This window comes from Diabrotica virgifera, chromosome 6 (genome assembly GCF_917563875.1).
Source record: "Diabrotica virgifera virgifera chromosome 6, PGI_DIABVI_V3a".
NCBI lineage: Eukaryota > Metazoa > Arthropoda > Insecta > Coleoptera > Chrysomelidae > Diabrotica > Diabrotica virgifera.
Window position 1 is genome coordinate 162,190,137 of NC_065448.1, and position 17,716 is coordinate 162,207,852.

General features: G+C 32.3%; 1 protein-coding gene and 1 long non-coding RNA gene across 5 annotated transcripts in view; one reads left to right on the forward strand and one right to left on the reverse strand.

Moving 5' to 3' along the window:
- LOC126886409 (PTB domain-containing adapter protein ced-6) overlaps positions 1-17,716 on the reverse strand; it is a 299,658-nt gene that overhangs the window by 70,471 nt on the left and 211,471 nt on the right. For all 3 annotated transcript variants that reach the window (XM_050653345.1, XM_050653344.1, XM_050653346.1), the window contains exon 2: positions 11,212-11,387. In XM_050653345.1, coding sequence (XP_050509302.1) covers positions 11,212-11,386 — 175 coding nt within the window. In that variant the 5' untranslated portion in view covers position 11,387. The remainder of the gene's footprint in view (positions 1-11,211; positions 11,388-17,716) is intronic.
- On the forward strand, positions 67-8,243 carry LOC126886412 (uncharacterized). 2 transcript variants are annotated; one of them, XR_007698606.1, is made up of 2 exons: positions 67-414; positions 7,247-8,243. It is a non-coding gene; the product is annotated as an uncharacterized LOC126886412 (long non-coding RNA). The 2 variants fall into 2 exon arrangements; XR_007698605.1 differs by lacking the exon at positions 7,247-8,243 and adding an exon at positions 1,000-1,254.

Consider the following 17,716-nt stretch of genomic DNA (forward strand, 5'->3'; position numbering starts at 1 on the left):
AAAAAATAAAACAAAAGTTTAACCACAGAATCAAGTTACACAAATTTTCAAACACCTCACCTGACACAGCGTCTCAAGTACGATTGCGCGAATTGGTAAATATAACTCCGCACGACCACGCAACTCGAAACACAAGTACGCAAACACGGTTGCGTGAAGCGTGGCTCGCAATCGTGAAATTTACGAGACTTGCTCGACCTGTAGATTCTTGTGGGAGGAATGAGAGGCACTTGGCCGGTGGCTGCGAGGTTGACAGGTTGGTGTTGGTGGTTAGTACCGTAAATGGCGGTTAATTTCTTCGAAATTAATTTTTATTTCAACTAAGTTTGGAAGTATAGTAAAAAGTTACCACCACTTGTTTCCTGGAGTAAGGATGGGAGTACCATCAGTGGAAGAGGAATAAAAAATTAACCGGTAAATCGTTTTTTCTACTAATGTTTTTTAGTTAACCTTGAATATATGAAATAGTTGGTTCATTGTTAAATGTTCTTAGCCAGTCCCTTAGGTGAAGGATGTAGATTATTTCGATCTTTATATTATCTTTATATCGATCTTTATATTAATGGGGTTTTTGGTTTTACATAACCAAACATTTTTGAAGTCCTCAAATTAATATTGGAAATAATTACCATTTCTCTGTACGTTTTAAACCGATTGAACATCCAATATATCTATAAATTGTCATGTAACTATCTTTGTCTGGTTCAATACCATTTCATTAAGGTATATAAAATGTATGTAGATGGCTATTACTATCTTAATCTCATGTTATTTCAGATAAGTCATATTTTATATTCCTATTTCAAATGCAATGCCATTATTTGTTCATGTTTTCAAACTCAAAATAGTTCAAGGTTACCTGAGATTAGTTTTTGTTCCATTTTTAATGGTTGTTTTTTTATGTTATTGCTTCTAAAAAGTTTTCCTCGATTATTTCTTCTTCTCTTTACTTTTGTTTACCGGTTTATATGAGAAATCAAACGAAGTATATGTTTTTAGCCGTTTGGAAGAAAACTAACCCTCATGTGATGTCGTACCCACCTTGACTACCTAGGGAAGCCACCTTGACCTTATTGCAGCTACCGCCAAGTCAAACTGGGAGTATGTTTTGGGAACAAGCTTTTTGGGGGACATTCCAGCTCCTTTTCGTCCTGCCACCTGGGCCTACGGGGGGCATGGAGGTGCATCATAGTGATGCTCATTTTCTAGGATGCAACCGCAACCTCGTTTGGGAACATTTAGTGAGGAGTTTTAGTAACTATTGGTTTTTTTTATATTTCAGACTATCTGTTAAATACACTATGTTTTTTTCCAGATTTAGGTTACCTCTGTTTTTTTTGACATATGTATTTGTATATTAGATTATTTGGTTCCCAAACTTTGTATCTACGGTAACTTCTTGTGCACAGGAATAAGCCTAGAGAAAATTAGGTTTTTAATACTTTATTATTGCTTTGATATTGGTTTATGTAATTCGGGTAAATTTATTTTGTAACATTACTTGCTTGTTTCCCAAATATTGTATTTATTCGCTTTATTTCGTTTGTTCGGTTACTTCGTCGTTACTTTATTTCATTGCATTTGCTCGGTTAATTTAGGTCATTTTGTCGGTATTTTTCTTAACTTCACTTCTATAACGTTTATTCATTTGTATATTTAATTTTGCTTTATTCAGTATTGTATTTTCTCTTAGTGAGGCTTGGGCCTATTTATTTGTATTATTTTCATCTTCGTCGGTTTCCTTTAGTTGTACGTAGCAGGCGTACTATAACCATTTGGTAGAAGACTTATGTAATTTTGTACCCTATATGTTAGTAAGAGGTACTTATATTTAAGTTTGTAACAGATAACATTATTGTTGTTATCTTTAAAATATATATATCTTCTTGTATAACTTATGTCATTTTAGAGTTACAGCATAATATGAACTTGCTTAACTCAGAGATTGTTAAAAATCTGGTAGTTATTTTTAATAAATATGTTTATTTATTTTGTATATCATTTATTTTTATTATTCCTTTATGTTCATTATTACAGGTTTGATATATTTAATATCTGACAGCAGTATAAGATACCTGGGAGAATGATCGAAGATCATTTTCATGGCGCCCATGATTTGTTAGATTTATTTATCTTGTTCGTCTTTAGAAATTATTCATCTTCATTCCTCTTCAGTACATTATTCTTATTTTATTATTTCATATTTTAGTCATTATTACTATCTACATAGAGCTACTGTTCTTCGACAGGCATGCAAACGAGCCGTATCCATCCTTGAGTGTCAAGTTGCTCTCTTGCATCTATAGCTAGCCAACTCTATTCAGTTTGCCTCTGTCTCTTCCCACGTCTACTTATTATCCCTTCTAATTCCCCTTTCTTCAGTACTACTGCAAAGTAGTATTTTTTATTTTTCTTACTTCGGCTTCAACCTAGAAGCCACCAACCCTTTTCTTTATTATCTCTATTTATTTTATTATCTCTATATATCTCTATATATTATCTCTATATATCTTTATTTTATTATCTCTTCTTTTCAGCCACAACTATTTATCTACCTAGTCTTCATTTTTTCCTTACTTCTAGTCTTTATTTTTTTTTCCTTACTTCTGTTGGAGTACCTATATCTTTCTTTTTACTTTCACTCCAACAGAAGTTTTCTTCTTTTTGTTACACTGGCTGCCCAATGCGTGGTGCCAACCGTTTTTGGTTCTAAGACAGTAGTTCTTTTATTAGAATTTTCTGTTTTATTAACTTTTTGATATCTTTGTATATATGTTATTTCTAATTTATTTTTGTCTTTAATTTTTATTAATAATAAACAGGTAGACTTATACTGCTTCTTTTGGTTTTGGTTAGTTTATTTTTGATACCTCATTTTCAGTTATAGTGGTACAGCTCATATTTTAGTTTGAATTTTGTATTTTTATTGGAAACTTATTTGTGTATTTAGACTGAGTATACATATCTGACATATGTTCTTTTATTATGGATTTTTAGTCCTTCTACCAATGGTAGTATGTTTGCACGTACAATTAATTATTGACTATATGCATATATTTTTTTTTCTAGTGTGGTTATATTTTACACCTAACTAGAAATTATTTTCAGTATTTAGGTATTTTATTTACTTTATTGATTTGATTATTTATATATTTTGCTGGCATTTTTGATTTGTTGGTGTGTCGCTAATATTTTCTCCATATGTATCTTTGTCTTACAAACTTTAGATTATATTTTATATTTGTTATTTTTGATATTTGGGTTGTTTGGTAAGACAGGCACACACCACAAAGCAATATCAGTCCAGACATTAGTTTCTATACATGATACGTTGAATTCGCATGGTTCGGATGGTTACAGATGGTCATCCAAACTATTTTTCTTTAATTGGTAGTGTTAAATATAACAATTATAATTATTGTATAGTAAAGTAGTTCCATTATCCATCTCAGTTTCTAGTTTTATTATTGTTGATAATAATATTATATCAATGTGGGTACCATAATATAATGCTCATAGAAATCAGATACTTTAGGTTGAGATTTAAATATAAATTCTTTATTAGTTAGGAAACATTGATACTATTTTCCTACTAAGTTATAGAACAGTCTTCAGAAGAAGATTACCTTAACAGTGTTGTTCAAGCTAATCTCTTCTTCTGTTTGTCTTTAGCTTAGCTCAATCTTTAGTATGGTTAGAAATTTTAGTCTGATATTTTTTTTGTCATCTGATAATGCAGGTACCTACATACATTGCTTGATTTCATCTTTGGCTTTGTTGTTGATGACTTTTAATTTATTACTTATTAATTTAATTATTATGTAGTACTTTATGTATGAGTTTAACTTTTTTTTTGGTATTAGGCATGGTGCATTGTAATTATTATTATGAGTCAATGTTATTAATTGCTAATCCTGTCAGTAGGATTATACAATTAATCAGAACTTCACTTGTATTTTTGTTTAGTTTTTGCACACCTAACCCCTTAAGTTAGAAGGGTTGTTGAATTATTATATATTTATATACTTATTTGGACAGGTAAGCTCATACAAGTAGGTACTCTTGTTTAATATGGATATTATTATGGAACTGTATGTTATGCACTACTTATCTCAGGTTATGTGTTATATTATTTGGAATATTTGATTACTTACTAATTTTTTTTTGATCATATTTATATCTTATTATTGAATTTGCCATATTGGAAAGATGTGGTTTTTAATTTGTTATTGGGTTACTCTATTAATATTATTTGTCTCCAATATCTTAAACACTTTATAATAATTTATATCCTTCTATCCTACACAGTATGATTCTGGAATTAGTTTGGAATTTTGATGTAAGTATGTATGAATTCTTGAGTCTTTCATATTTCTTCTTAGAAACTACTTAGTCTGTTGATGCTCAAAGTTGGTGAATACGTGGGTTCGAAATTCAGCAACTGATCACTGCTGTCCGGTTTCGTAATCTATGTCCTCATGGCAGAGTAGGCAGATGTCTTTTCATCATTACATTTCCTAAACATTTTTCTGTAATCAGTTTACTTATTTCAGTTTTTTACAATTTAATAGGGAAGTATTTAGTTCATATTAGGCCTTTTACTTCATAGTATGTTGTACTTTGAGTTGATGAGTAAACATGGATAAATATCTTGCGCACTTGTTTATAAATCAATGCTTAGGCCATCCCTATACATAGTAGGTTCGTTAAGTCAGTATTTGGAGTGTTTAGACAGATGAGTTGTTCATTTGAGTATATTCCCACTTCTTTCCTTAAGCATTAGTTTTGTTATTTAGATTTTTGAACATTTCCTGAATAATTCTATGTACGTATGTGAGAACGCATGAATTTGCAGTTTTATTTAAAATTGTGCTCGTTCTCGTCAATTTTTTCCCTATCACTTATCATATTTTTTTTTCTTCCTATTATTTATCATAGTGCCATAGACCTTGTAAGTTCACCATTCATTCTGTTTTCTTCCTTACTTATTCTTATATTAGTACCTTATCTAAGTCTGGTTATTCTCATACATCTGTTGTAGCAACATGCTATAGTTCGCGAATACCAGCATGAATTAGTTTATGTATTTTCTAGAATACTTTAGTCAATACACTTTAAGTATTTACCTTACCTTTGATTTAGTTTGGTTACCTCTCTGTTACTTAGTCTGTTAGCAATATTTATTCTGACTTATTTTGATTACTTAGTTTGGATAGGTCCATATTACCGGATGAGGGTGTATATAGACCTAATTTATTTATTTTGTTCAGTATTAGTTACCATTGGATCCAATAATTTAGTTTATTTAGTATTAGTAAGAATTGGTCCATAAATTTGCCTGATCGTTCTTCTTGGGATATACTCTTATATAAATCTGGTGTCCATTGATAGTCCGATTCTGGATAAGTGTCCGATTCTTCATTTATTTTGTGTATTTGGTTGGATAGGTTCGTATTACCGGATGTGGGTGTACGTAGACCTGATCTGTTTATGTGGTTTAGTATTGGTGTGAATTGGTCCATAAATTTGCCTGGTCTTTCTTCTTTGGATATGCCTTTTATGAATCTGGTGTCCACTGATAGTTCGACTTTGGATTAAGTGTCCGATTCCACATCTATTTTGGTTATTGAGTTTTGGATTCCTTTGGTATGTTTATTATTGGTATTATTTGACATTAGTGAGAATTGTTCCATAAATCTTCCTGATTGTTCTTCTCTGGATATACTATTATGAATCTGGTGTCCATTGTTAGTTCAGTTTTGGATAAAGTGTTCAATTCTTTACCTATTTTAGTTACTGATTTTTTTTTATTCACTTTGGTACATTTACTTTTGATATGGTTCGAATTGGCTCACACCTTTTCCTGGTTGTTCCGTTCTTGGATATACCCTTTATAAATCTGATGTCCATGGATAGTTCAATTTTGGTTTTAGTGCCCAATTCGACACTCAGTTATTATTATGAACTTAAGTACAATATTTAGTTTTGTTTTGACTTTTGAGCAATATATGTTAATATTTGGTAGCAGAGAGTAACATAGTAACATTTTAGTATGAGTTTGAGTCATGTATTGATTTATTTTTCCTTGACCATTAGTTTATATTTAGAAGTAATCTTGCGAATCAACGTGGATTGTTAGACTATTGTAAATTTAGTTGTTAATATTTTGAAGTTTAAAAAAAAAAAAAATTTTTTTGGTTAAAAAATTTTTTTTTTCCCGAGTAGGAGGGGATTGTAACGGTCCACCCGTTATATTATCATTTTTAGCGCTGTAATTATTTTTAAAAAAATAATTATTTTCTCTTGACCTCCCATTTAAATTCTTTAATTTATCGTAAAGGACTTCTCATGTGACGTCACACTGTACGGAACATAGTTGTTGAACCGTTCCTTGTCGTTTAATTCGTGTTCCGTGAGAGTTTGACGTTTTCCTCGCTGACTGTGGGAGGAATGAGAGGCACTTGGCCGGTGGCTGCGAGGTTGACAGGTTGGTGTTGGTGGTTAGTACCGTAAATGGCGGTTAATTTCTTCGAAATTAATTTTTATTTCAACTAAGTTTGGAAGTATAGTAAAAAGTTACCACCACTTGTTTCCTGGAGTACGGGTTTCCTGGAGTAAGGATGGGAGTACCATCAGTGGAAGAGGAATAAAAAATTAACCGGTAAATCGTTTTTTCTACTAATGTTTTTTAGTTAACCTTGAATATATGAAATAGTTGGTTCATTGTTAAATGTTCTTAGCCAGTCCCTTAGGTGAAGGATGTAGATTATTTCGATCTTTATATTATCTTTATATCGATCTTTATATTAATGGGGTTTTTGGTTTTACATAACCAAACATTTTTGAAGTCCTCAAATTAATATTGGAAATAATTACCATTTCTCTGTACGTTTTAAACCGATTGAACATCCAATATATCTATAAATTGTCATGTAACTATCTTTGTCTGGTTCAATACCATTTCATTAAGGTATATAAAATGTATGTAGATGGCTATTACTATCTTAATCTCATGTTATTTCAGATAAGTCATATTTTATATTCCTATTTCAAATGCAATGCCATTATTTGTTCATGTTTTCAAACTCAAAATAGTTCAAGGTTACCTGAGATTAGTTTTTGTTCCATTTTTAATGGTTGTTTTTTTATGTTATTGCTTCTAAAAAGTTTTCCTCGATTATTTCTTCTTCTCTTTACTTTTGTTTACCGGTTTATATGAGAAATCAAACGAAGTATATGTTTTTAGCCGTTTGGAAGAAAACTAACCCTCATGTGATGTCGTACCCACCTTGACTACCTAGGGAAGCCACCTTGACCTTATTGCAGCTACCGCCAAGTCAAACTGGGAGTATGTTTTGGGAACAAGCTTTTTGGGGGACATTCCAGCTCCTTTTCGTCCTGCCACCTGGGCCTACGGGGGGCATGGAGGTGCATCATAGTGATGCTCATTTTCTAGGATGCAACCGCAACCTCGTTTGGGAACATTTAGTGAGGAGTTTTAGTAACTATTGGTTTTTTTTATATTTCAGACTATCTGTTAAATACACTATGTTTTTTTCCAGATTTAGGTTACCTCTGTTTTTTTTGACATATGTATTTGTATATTAGATTATTTGGTTCCCAAACTTTGTATCTACGGTAACTTCTTGTGCACAGGAATAAGCCTAGAGAAAATTAGGTTTTTAATACTTTATTATTGCTTTGATATTGGTTTATGTAATTCGGGTAAATTTATTTTGTAACATTACTTGCTTGTTTCCCAAATATTGTATTTATTCGCTTTATTTCGTTTGTTCGGTTACTTCGTCGTTACTTTATTTCATTGCATTTGCTCGGTTAATTTAGGTCATTTTGTCGGTATTTTTCTTAACTTCACTTCTATAACGTTTATTCATTTGTATATTTAATTTTGCTTTATTCAGTATTGTATTTTCTCTTAGTGAGGCTTGGGCCTATTTATTTGTATTATTTTCATCTTCGTCGGTTTCCTTTAGTTGTACGTAGCAGGCGTACTATAACCATTTGGTAGAAGACTTATGTAATTTTGTACCCTATATGTTAGTAAGAGGTACTTATATTTAAGTTTGTAACAGATAACATTATTGTTGTTATCTTTAAAATATATATATCTTCTTGTATAACTTATGTCATTTTAGAGTTACAGCATAATATGAACTTGCTTAACTCAGAGATTGTTAAAAATCTGGTAGTTATTTTTAATAAATATGTTTATTTATTTTGTATATCATTTATTTTTATTATTCCTTTATGTTCATTATTACAGGTTTGATATATTTAATATCTGACAGCAGTATAAGATACCTGGGAGAATGATCGAAGATCATTTTCATGGCGCCCATGATTTGTTAGATTTATTTATCTTGTTCGTCTTTAGAAATTATTCATCTTCATTCCTCTTCAGTACATTATTCTTATTTTATTATTTCATATTTTAGTCATTATTACTATCTACATAGAGCTACTGTTCTTCGACAGGCATGCAAACGAGCCGTATCCATCCTTGAGTGTCAAGTTGCTCTCTTGCATCTATAGCTAGCCAACTCTATTCAGTTTGCCTCTGTCTCTTCCCACGTCTACTTATTATCCCTTCTAATTCCCCTTTCTTCAGTACTACTGCAAAGTAGTATTTTTTATTTTTCCTACTTCGGCTCAACCGCTGAAGTCCCTTCATTTTTATTTTCATAAGAGGCCCCAACTAGTTACCTTAGTCTTTTCTTTTCTTCTTTTTTTTCCTTACTTCTGTTGGAGTATATCTTTCTTTTTACTTTCACTCCAACAGAAGTTTTCTTATTTTTGTTACAAACTAAAGTGATGATGACGAAATGAAAATTGCATTATTGAACAAGGAAAATTCATGTTCCAAAATGCATTTCGAAGATTTCGAAGGAGAATGGCAATTTTCGAAAATGAAGACCTACAAAGATTAATTAAAGAATTCGAAGACACGGCGCTCATATACAACACGGTGATTTCAACAGAGGAAACTAAATCGATAGTAATATCAGCGGAACCGAGACGATGTAAACTGGTCGTAAATAACAAAATAATAGAACATGTGATGGGAACGGGATACTTGAAAATAAAAGTGTCAAGCTACGGAAAAGTGGAAGAAGAAGTACAAAAACACGTGAACATGGCGAACAGAGCAGCAGAATATTTTAACAACACAATCTGGAGAAACAAATCTATGTATTGTTTCGCTTCATTTTTAATTTCAAATATCTCGATAACTATTCATTTTATCGTTACGAATGAAGAGTATATTATTTACATACAAAGTATTGAAAAATCAAAAAATTACACTAAAATGGCAATTTCGCCAGTGGCATAGAATTTGGGAGGGTCAACCAGCCACTATCCCCTGTCGTACGCCTCTGGTAGTAGCTAGAAACGTTTATTTATCTTAATTTGGTAGGGTGTACAGTACCTACACTTTCTGCCAAGTATGGTAAGGATACGCCAAATACTTTCAAAGTACTGGGTACAAATAATTTTTAAATTTTAATCATATGAATCATATCATAAATAATTAATCAAAATAACTGTGCCGTTTTATATTTAACTTCAAATAGCTCGAAAACTAATGACTTTATCGTTACCAATGAGGACTATATTACTTACGCAGAAAGTATTGGAGAATCTAAAAATGGCACTACAATAGTAATTCCTCCAGTGGCGTAGAATTTGAGAAGGGTCAACTATTCACTATCCCCTATCGTACGCCTCTGGTAGTAGCTAGAAACGTTTGTCTATCATAATTTAGTAAGGTGTATCAAAGTCGCACTTTCTGCCAAGTATGAAAAGGATACGTCGAATAGTTTCAAAATGCTGAGCAAAAATAATTTTTAAATTTTTAGATAAAACACCCTGTAACTTTATAAGGAAACACATTTTATTTAAGTGTTTTCGGTTAAATCTTCGTATTTTGTGCTAAGGTTTCTCCAGTTACTATATGGACAATTTACTATTGTTATTAATAGAGAGCGGAATATATGCAAAGTGCATATAGATGCATATATTGCATATTTTAGACAACAAACACAACATTGCATATTTAAGCTAAACACGATTTATTTTGCATATTTTAAAAATAAATTATATAAAAGTTTAAAATTTTCCTCTCTTAGTTGGAATTTTATAACTTCGATATGAACGAGCTCGTTATTTATCTATCTATCGCTCATCTGGACTTTCCCATTACTACCTGAATTTAACAATTATGGGTGTTCCCAGAAAAATATTATTTTATTAGCGTAGCAAGTCGTAGGTACCTACCTGCTTTTAAGGGTCTAATAATTATTTTGTCAGTTTCCGGCCAACATTTGTTTAAAGTAAACGTTGTATCGTATTTAGTGTTTTTGAAGTGATTGGTATATATTAAATTTAAATATGTCTACCATTCAAAAAAGTGCTTGGATAAAGTGTTTTCCCGAGTTAAAGCTAAGTGGAGACAAAGTATTTTGCAAGGCCTGTTCCAAAATCGTAAGTTACATTCATTTTCACATTTCATTTTTTAAATGAGGAACTGACAAACAAAAGCATCATGTCCCACAAAAGAAATTTTTCTGGAAAGAGTGTTCTTATTCGACAAATTCGCTTTTACTTCTATAAAGACGGACATAGAGAGAAGCATCAAAATACAAAAATCTATCAAATTGTAGACAATTCCGCTTTTGTTCTTCAGCTTCAGTAACGTACTTTGTTCTTTAAGTAACGTACAAATTGCTAAAGAACTTATGTTCATAAAAGTTAATTTTAGTTTTTTACCAGATCTAATAAAGTCATTAGAACAAAGGAATTTACAATTAAGTGATTCGGTTAATCTTGTTAACACTTTTTCTGCTCATTGTCAAAAAATTCCCGGAAATACAGGGATTACAATTAGAAATAAATTAAAAAATGTTTTAGAAAAAAATGAGGGCTTCGATTGTTTGAGGAAAGTTGTACGTATTTTTGAAGGCAACTTTTCTGAAAATTTTACGACTTAATATATTGTTTTATTTTTGAGTATTTTTAATATGCATTTGCATATTTAGACAAATTTAGAAAAAATACCTGCATATTTGTAGTAAAAGTAATGCATATATATGCGCATATTTTGGTAATGTTGTGTTGCATATATTCCGCTCTCTAGTTATTAATTACATATAAAAGTCACCTAGCACTTTCAACTAAATAATAATTAGTTACCTTTTGGTTGATCGACTACCGTGTTGCCTAAAAATTTGACGAGATATGCTATGTGTCCTTTTTGCAACGCCTCAGGAGGATGAATCCATTTCCTTTCGCCGTTTGTAGTTCCATTACTATTTTTTCCGTTAAATTTTCCTTGCGTATTTTGAGCCCATTTTAAAAGTGTAGACATTCTGAAAAGAAAATAAAATATATTAATTTTCAGACAGGGCTTTATAACAAAAATTGTAATCGTACGTTTGGAATCAAAATGCTGTCACTCCTAAAATTACGTTTTTTTCATTTTTTTTTACATTATATGTGATTAAAAAATATGACTCAGTACAATTCTAACCCTCCACCCCCTTCCCCACCTCCAAAAAACCTCATTTTTTCGTTTTTATTTTTTTAGGTGGGATGCAATCATTTGAAAATTCCCAAAAATTCACGTGCATAGTTGAGGCTTTTACACACAGACCCGTAGGTTGAGTCTACATAACCTCAAAAAAGAATTTTTGGAAAAAAGTGCATCTATAACTTACTGTAGATTGTAGATGGTGGCAGGTCTATTTTTTTATTTTGGGTATTTTATCAAAACCTATAAGTCTAAGCTTTTTCAGATTTTTCCGTAAGGTGCGCCATTTTCAAAAATTTGAAAAACTGCTTTTTAGGGGGGTTTTGAGAATTTTTGAAGTTATACTTCTTTAGACGCGATTGAAAGTGAATTTTTATTATTCTGGGCACATGCGCAAACAGACAGGAGTTCGCTGCTAATCTTTCCAGTTATGTATGTATGAGCGCAAGTAAGGTATGAAAAGAATATATTAGTGTTTTTAGTAAATATATTATTTATTATAATTTTTGTGTCTTTGGATTTGTCTTCCTCGGGAGAAATATAATAAGTATCTATTATAACATCTGTATACTTCACTTGATCTATTTGTCACCGTAATTTGTAATTATGTCCAAGATGTCACGTAAACAGAGCCATGATGGCTTCGTTGGTAGAGCATTTTTTTTAATTTTTGGTCTCGTTTTAATAAAAATTTTTTGAAAGTGGTAGGTAAGTATTAAAATTAATTTAATATTTAAATAAAATACAAATAAACTATTTAGTATATTTATTTCGTTGAAATCATATAATAGAAAGTACACACACATACACATAGTTTCAAAAGTTATGCATCATCTCTCGTATTCACGATGTCCGTATCTTTATCACATATTTAATGGACCTTTTTTTTATAAAAAATATACCATTTTGGGTTTTTTATTTTATTTGATTACCCATTTAATTGACCTGGTTTTGCCAAGGTGTAAACATTTGAAAAATTTATTCTGGTGAAATTTTTGAAAACGTGATTAAAAATGAATCGTACTTAAATTTCTGAGTTGGACCGTATAAGAATTATCGATTTAGTTGAAGAAGGCCATTCACTGCGGTTCGTGGAGGAAAGAGTGGGTGTTTCTCAGAGTGATGTCTCACGGATATGGAATAGGTTGCTGGAGACAAACTCGATACGAAATAGAACTCGGTCTGGTAGACCCCAAGTTACCGATGATCGACAGAATAGATATATCAGAATTTCCATCTGTAGAAATTCTTCTACGTTTGTACCAGCCCTCCAAAGAGAATTCACGCATGCTACAGGAGTCAGGCTATCGTTGGCTACAATAAGAAGAAGAATTTTAGACTCAGGTTTGAGGAGTCGTCAACCAATAAGAGTTCCTCAGCTACAACCTAGACATGTTTTGGACCGCCTCCAGTGGGCTCAAGAACACATACAGCTCCCCTAACAATTTTGGAATTTTGCGCTTTTTTCAGACGAGACCAGAATCTGTTTAAATATTGATAACCGGCACCTTTCCTGTGTGGCTAGTTGTGCAGCTCTTGTTGGCTCTCGCCACACACAAATTCGCCGGTTATCACTATTTAAACCGATTCTGGTCTCGTCTGAAAAAAGCGCAAAATTCCAAAATTGTTGGGGGAGCTGTATGTGCTCTTAAGCCCACTGAAGGCGGTTCAAAACATGTCTAGGTTGTAGCTGAGGAACTCTTATTGGTGGACGACTCCTCCAACCCGAGTCTAAAATTCTTTTTCTTATTGTAGCCAACGATACTCTGACTCCTGTAGCATGTCTGAATTCTTTCTGGAGGGCTGGTACAGACATAGAAGAATTTCTACAGATGGAAATTCTGATATATCTATTCTGTCGATCATTGGTAACTCGGGGTCTATCAGACCGAGTTCTATTTCGTATCGAGTTTGTCTCCAGGAACCTATTCCATATCCGTGAGACATCACTCTGAGAAACACCCACTCTTTCCTCCACGAACCGCTGTGAATGGCCTTCTTCAACTAAATAGATAATTCTTATACGGTCCAACTCAGAAATTAAAGTACGATTCATTTTTAATCGCGTTTTCAAAAATTTCACCAAAATAAATTTTTCAAATGTTTACACCTTGGCAAAACCAGGTCAATTAAATGGATATTCAAATAAAATAAAAAACCAAAAATAGTATATTTTTTATAAAAAAAGGCCCATTAAATATGTGATAAAGATAAGGATTTATAAAAGCGTAAACATCGTGAATACGAGGGGTGATGCATAACTTTTGAAACTATGTGTATAATACTTACGTGCGTAGAAAGTACACACACATTCTTTTTATTTTATAGACTTCAAAAATAGATCAGATCAAGGTTTCTTTATGTGTTATATATAATTTGAAAATAACTGTTTAGGCTAATCAAAAATGAAAGGAACACGTTCAAACTCCACAAAAAGACCTCCCAAAAAATCCCTACGTTTTTGGGTGTTTTGAAAGTTTTCCTCCTATTTCTGAATGTCCTAAAGGACTCAATTACTAATTTATATAGAACCTATGAAAAAACTTGATCTTATCTAGTTTTAAGTCTCTAAAATGGGGAAAATCCCCAAAGACAACCTAAAAAGCAGTTTTTCGAATTTTTGAAGGAGGCGCACCTTACGGAAAAAGCTGAAAAAAGTTAGAAAAAAAGTAGTTTTTGATAAAATACACAAAATTAAAAAATACACTCAACCTACGAGTCCATAAAAAATAGACATGTTTTGTAAAAGCCTCAACGATGTTTTCGAATTTTCTGATATTTTTAAATTCATTGCATCCCACCAAAACAAAACGAACAAATGCCGTTTTTGGCGGAGGAGAAAGAGGAAAGGCGTTGAAGGCTAAAATTGCGCTGTATTTAAATTGCATTTAAAAATTGAATTCTGGGAGTGAGGACATTTTGCCTGTGTTAACAGGGGGTGCCTACCCTTTATCATTGAACATCCGTTTATTAATTTTTAAAAAATACTATTTGTTATGATCTAATCACTTCCGCATGCTTCTCTGGTAGAACGTTTATTTATCTTCCAGAGGTGAACCGATTTCATTAATTGCGAATTTCTAGTACCGGTCATGTGCGTCTGTTTTGGGTAGGTCAACGCTTATTTTATTGCATATTTTTTTTGTCTTTAATGTTTACATAAGCATTTTGACACTAGATTATTAAATTAATATGGGGTATTGTAGTACTAAAATTTAATCTTGCGTCTGTAAAATACACCGTTTTTTTTTGAAAATTTTTGTCAACATTTTCAAATCGACTTTTCTAGAAAACGGTGTATTCTACCGACTTAAAGCAAGAGTACCTTTTAGTACTATAATAGCGTACAATTTCATAATTCCGGGTCAAAAGTGCTTAAAAGTTATAGACAAAAAAGTTATGCAATAAAATGACCGTTGCCCTACCCAAACCGGACGTCTATGATCGGTACTAGAAATTCGCAATTGATGGAATCGATTTATCTCTGGAAGATAAACAGGGTGTATCAGTTTTCGTTTTTCTAAATAGAGGCGTTCTGGAGTTATTTAAAAAAAGCTAATTACAGGGCGCCATCTTCCACGAGCTCTAGCTCCCTTAGGAAGCATTTTCGGACTAGGCGAATTGGGTTAAATTGTCTTAAAATGATCTGAGGAATATCCAGTATTCGTTTGTTAGGAGAATTTCTTAACACCCTGTACAATCTTCAGGTTTATCTGGTGATTGCGTGAATTTTTTGGTGATAAGGAAGCATTGTTTTCGTGAATTTACGGGGACAGTTAAATTTTAAATTTTTGCCCAAATTGCTCAAAAAACCTTGATATTCAACTACTTTTGACTAATTAGTATATCTATTTATTAAAATGCACACAATTACATTGTACTTTGTAACATGATTATAAAAACGACTCAAAAACAACTACAAAAATGCAAATTGTATATGCAAAAATTCATTGTTAAAATGCGAATATTTCCATGACGTTTATAGTCAATATTATTAGCAATTTTCAATGTTATTTCACGATATGATTTAATATTTACTCTTTGAACCTTCGGATTATGCAAATTTAACTTTCAGTTGAGGAGCGTCACTTCAAAAGACTAATGCACGTTTGAAGAAAAAAAAAACAAACAGAAAGAAACTAGAGATGGGAATCTACAAAGCTAGTTTTCTCATTACTTTGCAGAGCATCTTCATCAAGTATAAATTTATTACAATTAAAACAATTCTATTGTTTCAAGAAGATATTATAAGTGTTAGATGTTATAGATGATTATTACGAACCTATGGTTCTAACTAAAGAATGAATCCATCCAATTATTGTATAACCTCATATTGACCACAAAACTACAAACTATTAGAAAAGAAACAAGATGGTGGAGGAACTCTTCTTCTTCTTGTTCTAATGGCGCTACAACCCTTGTGAGTCTTGGCCTGCTTAACAATGTTCTTTCATTCTTTCGGATTCATGTCGGATTCTTTCCTTCGCCACTGCCTGATGTTCATGGTTTTAAGATCTCCCTCTACGTCACGTCGTCTATCCATCTTTCACGGTTTAACGGGGCCTTCCTCTCGTTCTATTTCCTGGTGTTTCCATCTCTGGATTACTTTTACAGCTAGATTATCTCGCATTATTTCTAAATGACCAAGCCAGTTTAGTCTTTGTGACTTTACAAATCTAACAATATCTGCACTCTGGATTAGTTTATCCAGCTCGTAGTTCATTTTATTTCTCTACGAACCATGAACCATCGCTGCAATGGGTTGATCCAAATATCTTTCTTAGTATTTTTTGCTCAAATATTCTCAGTTGATTTTCATCAGTTGTTGAGAGGGTACACGTTTCACATCCATATGTGACCACTGGTCTAATTACTGTTTTGTAGATTCACAAGATGAAGAAATAATTCACCACACAGCCGAAAAACTAGTTGAGCAACCAACATTGGAAGAAACTATAAACGTCATAAAACATCTAAAAAATAATAAAGTACCTGGCACAGAATAACTGCAAAACTGGTAAAGAATGGTGGACATGTGCTATGGAAGCGTTTCCATAAACTAATCTACCGCATATGGACACTAGAAGTCATCCCAGAAGATTGGAAAGTAGGAATCATACTTTCTATGTACCGGGTGTCCCAATAAGAATGGCTCTCGGCCATATCTCAGGAACCGTTTATAGTAGAGCTTTGAAATAAAAAATTTTATAACAAAAGTTGCCTCAGGAAAAGCCCGGAAATTATTTTCATAATTGTGGGACCACCGCTAGAGGGCGTAATTGAATATCAAAAATTAAAAAATCTAAATTTTACAAAATTTTCCTAATGAAGGGGCACTGGAAATCCGATCGTCGTATTCTTCATAAAATTCTACGCATATTTGATTTGACAAGTTTAGGTCTACCTTTGGAAATAAGAGGTGGGGGTGAGTGGGAACCTTGTTATGAAAAACTGGCTGTGAGTCCGGTTCTGCTTAATCAAATTTTGCAAACTTGGTCTTGTTGAAGACAGATCTTTTTCGTCAATGTAAAAGTTATGATTTCCAACCAACTTACTGAGTAATATGCCAGCTAGAAGGCGTTATTTAATTTTTTTCATAAATCGAGTGTTTCTTGGAAAATATTAAATACAAACATGCATTTTTAATACCATATTACAAAATTAGACAAAACTAGCAACAGAATAGCGAAAACCGCATGTTAATACCTTTTTTCTATCTCGAGATATCTTACAAAACGTGTAAATTTAAAAACATAACTGTTACTGTCACCGGTAAACGAAATTAACTAAAAGTAGTGTGCTATGGAAACAACAAAGAAACATTTTCCAGCTGTCAACGTATATTAGGTCTTTTCAACGCTTCTCATTTGTTTCGAGCCTCGTTCATATCTCGTATATTAATATTATACACGGATTATACGGCATATGACAGAGGCTTGAAACAAATGAGAAGCGTTGAAATGCCCTATTACAAAAAAATAAAAGCAACTATTTAGTGATGACATAAACGTTCAAATTTTTGCCCATCATTTTCGTTGCAAACATTTACTCTTTCAAGAGTAGATTGAACAGCAGTCTCAATTTCTGCTTTCGATATGCTTTGAATGGCGTTTAGTATTCTCTGGATAATGTATCCTAGAGTAGTGTATGATGGGCAACAATTTGAAT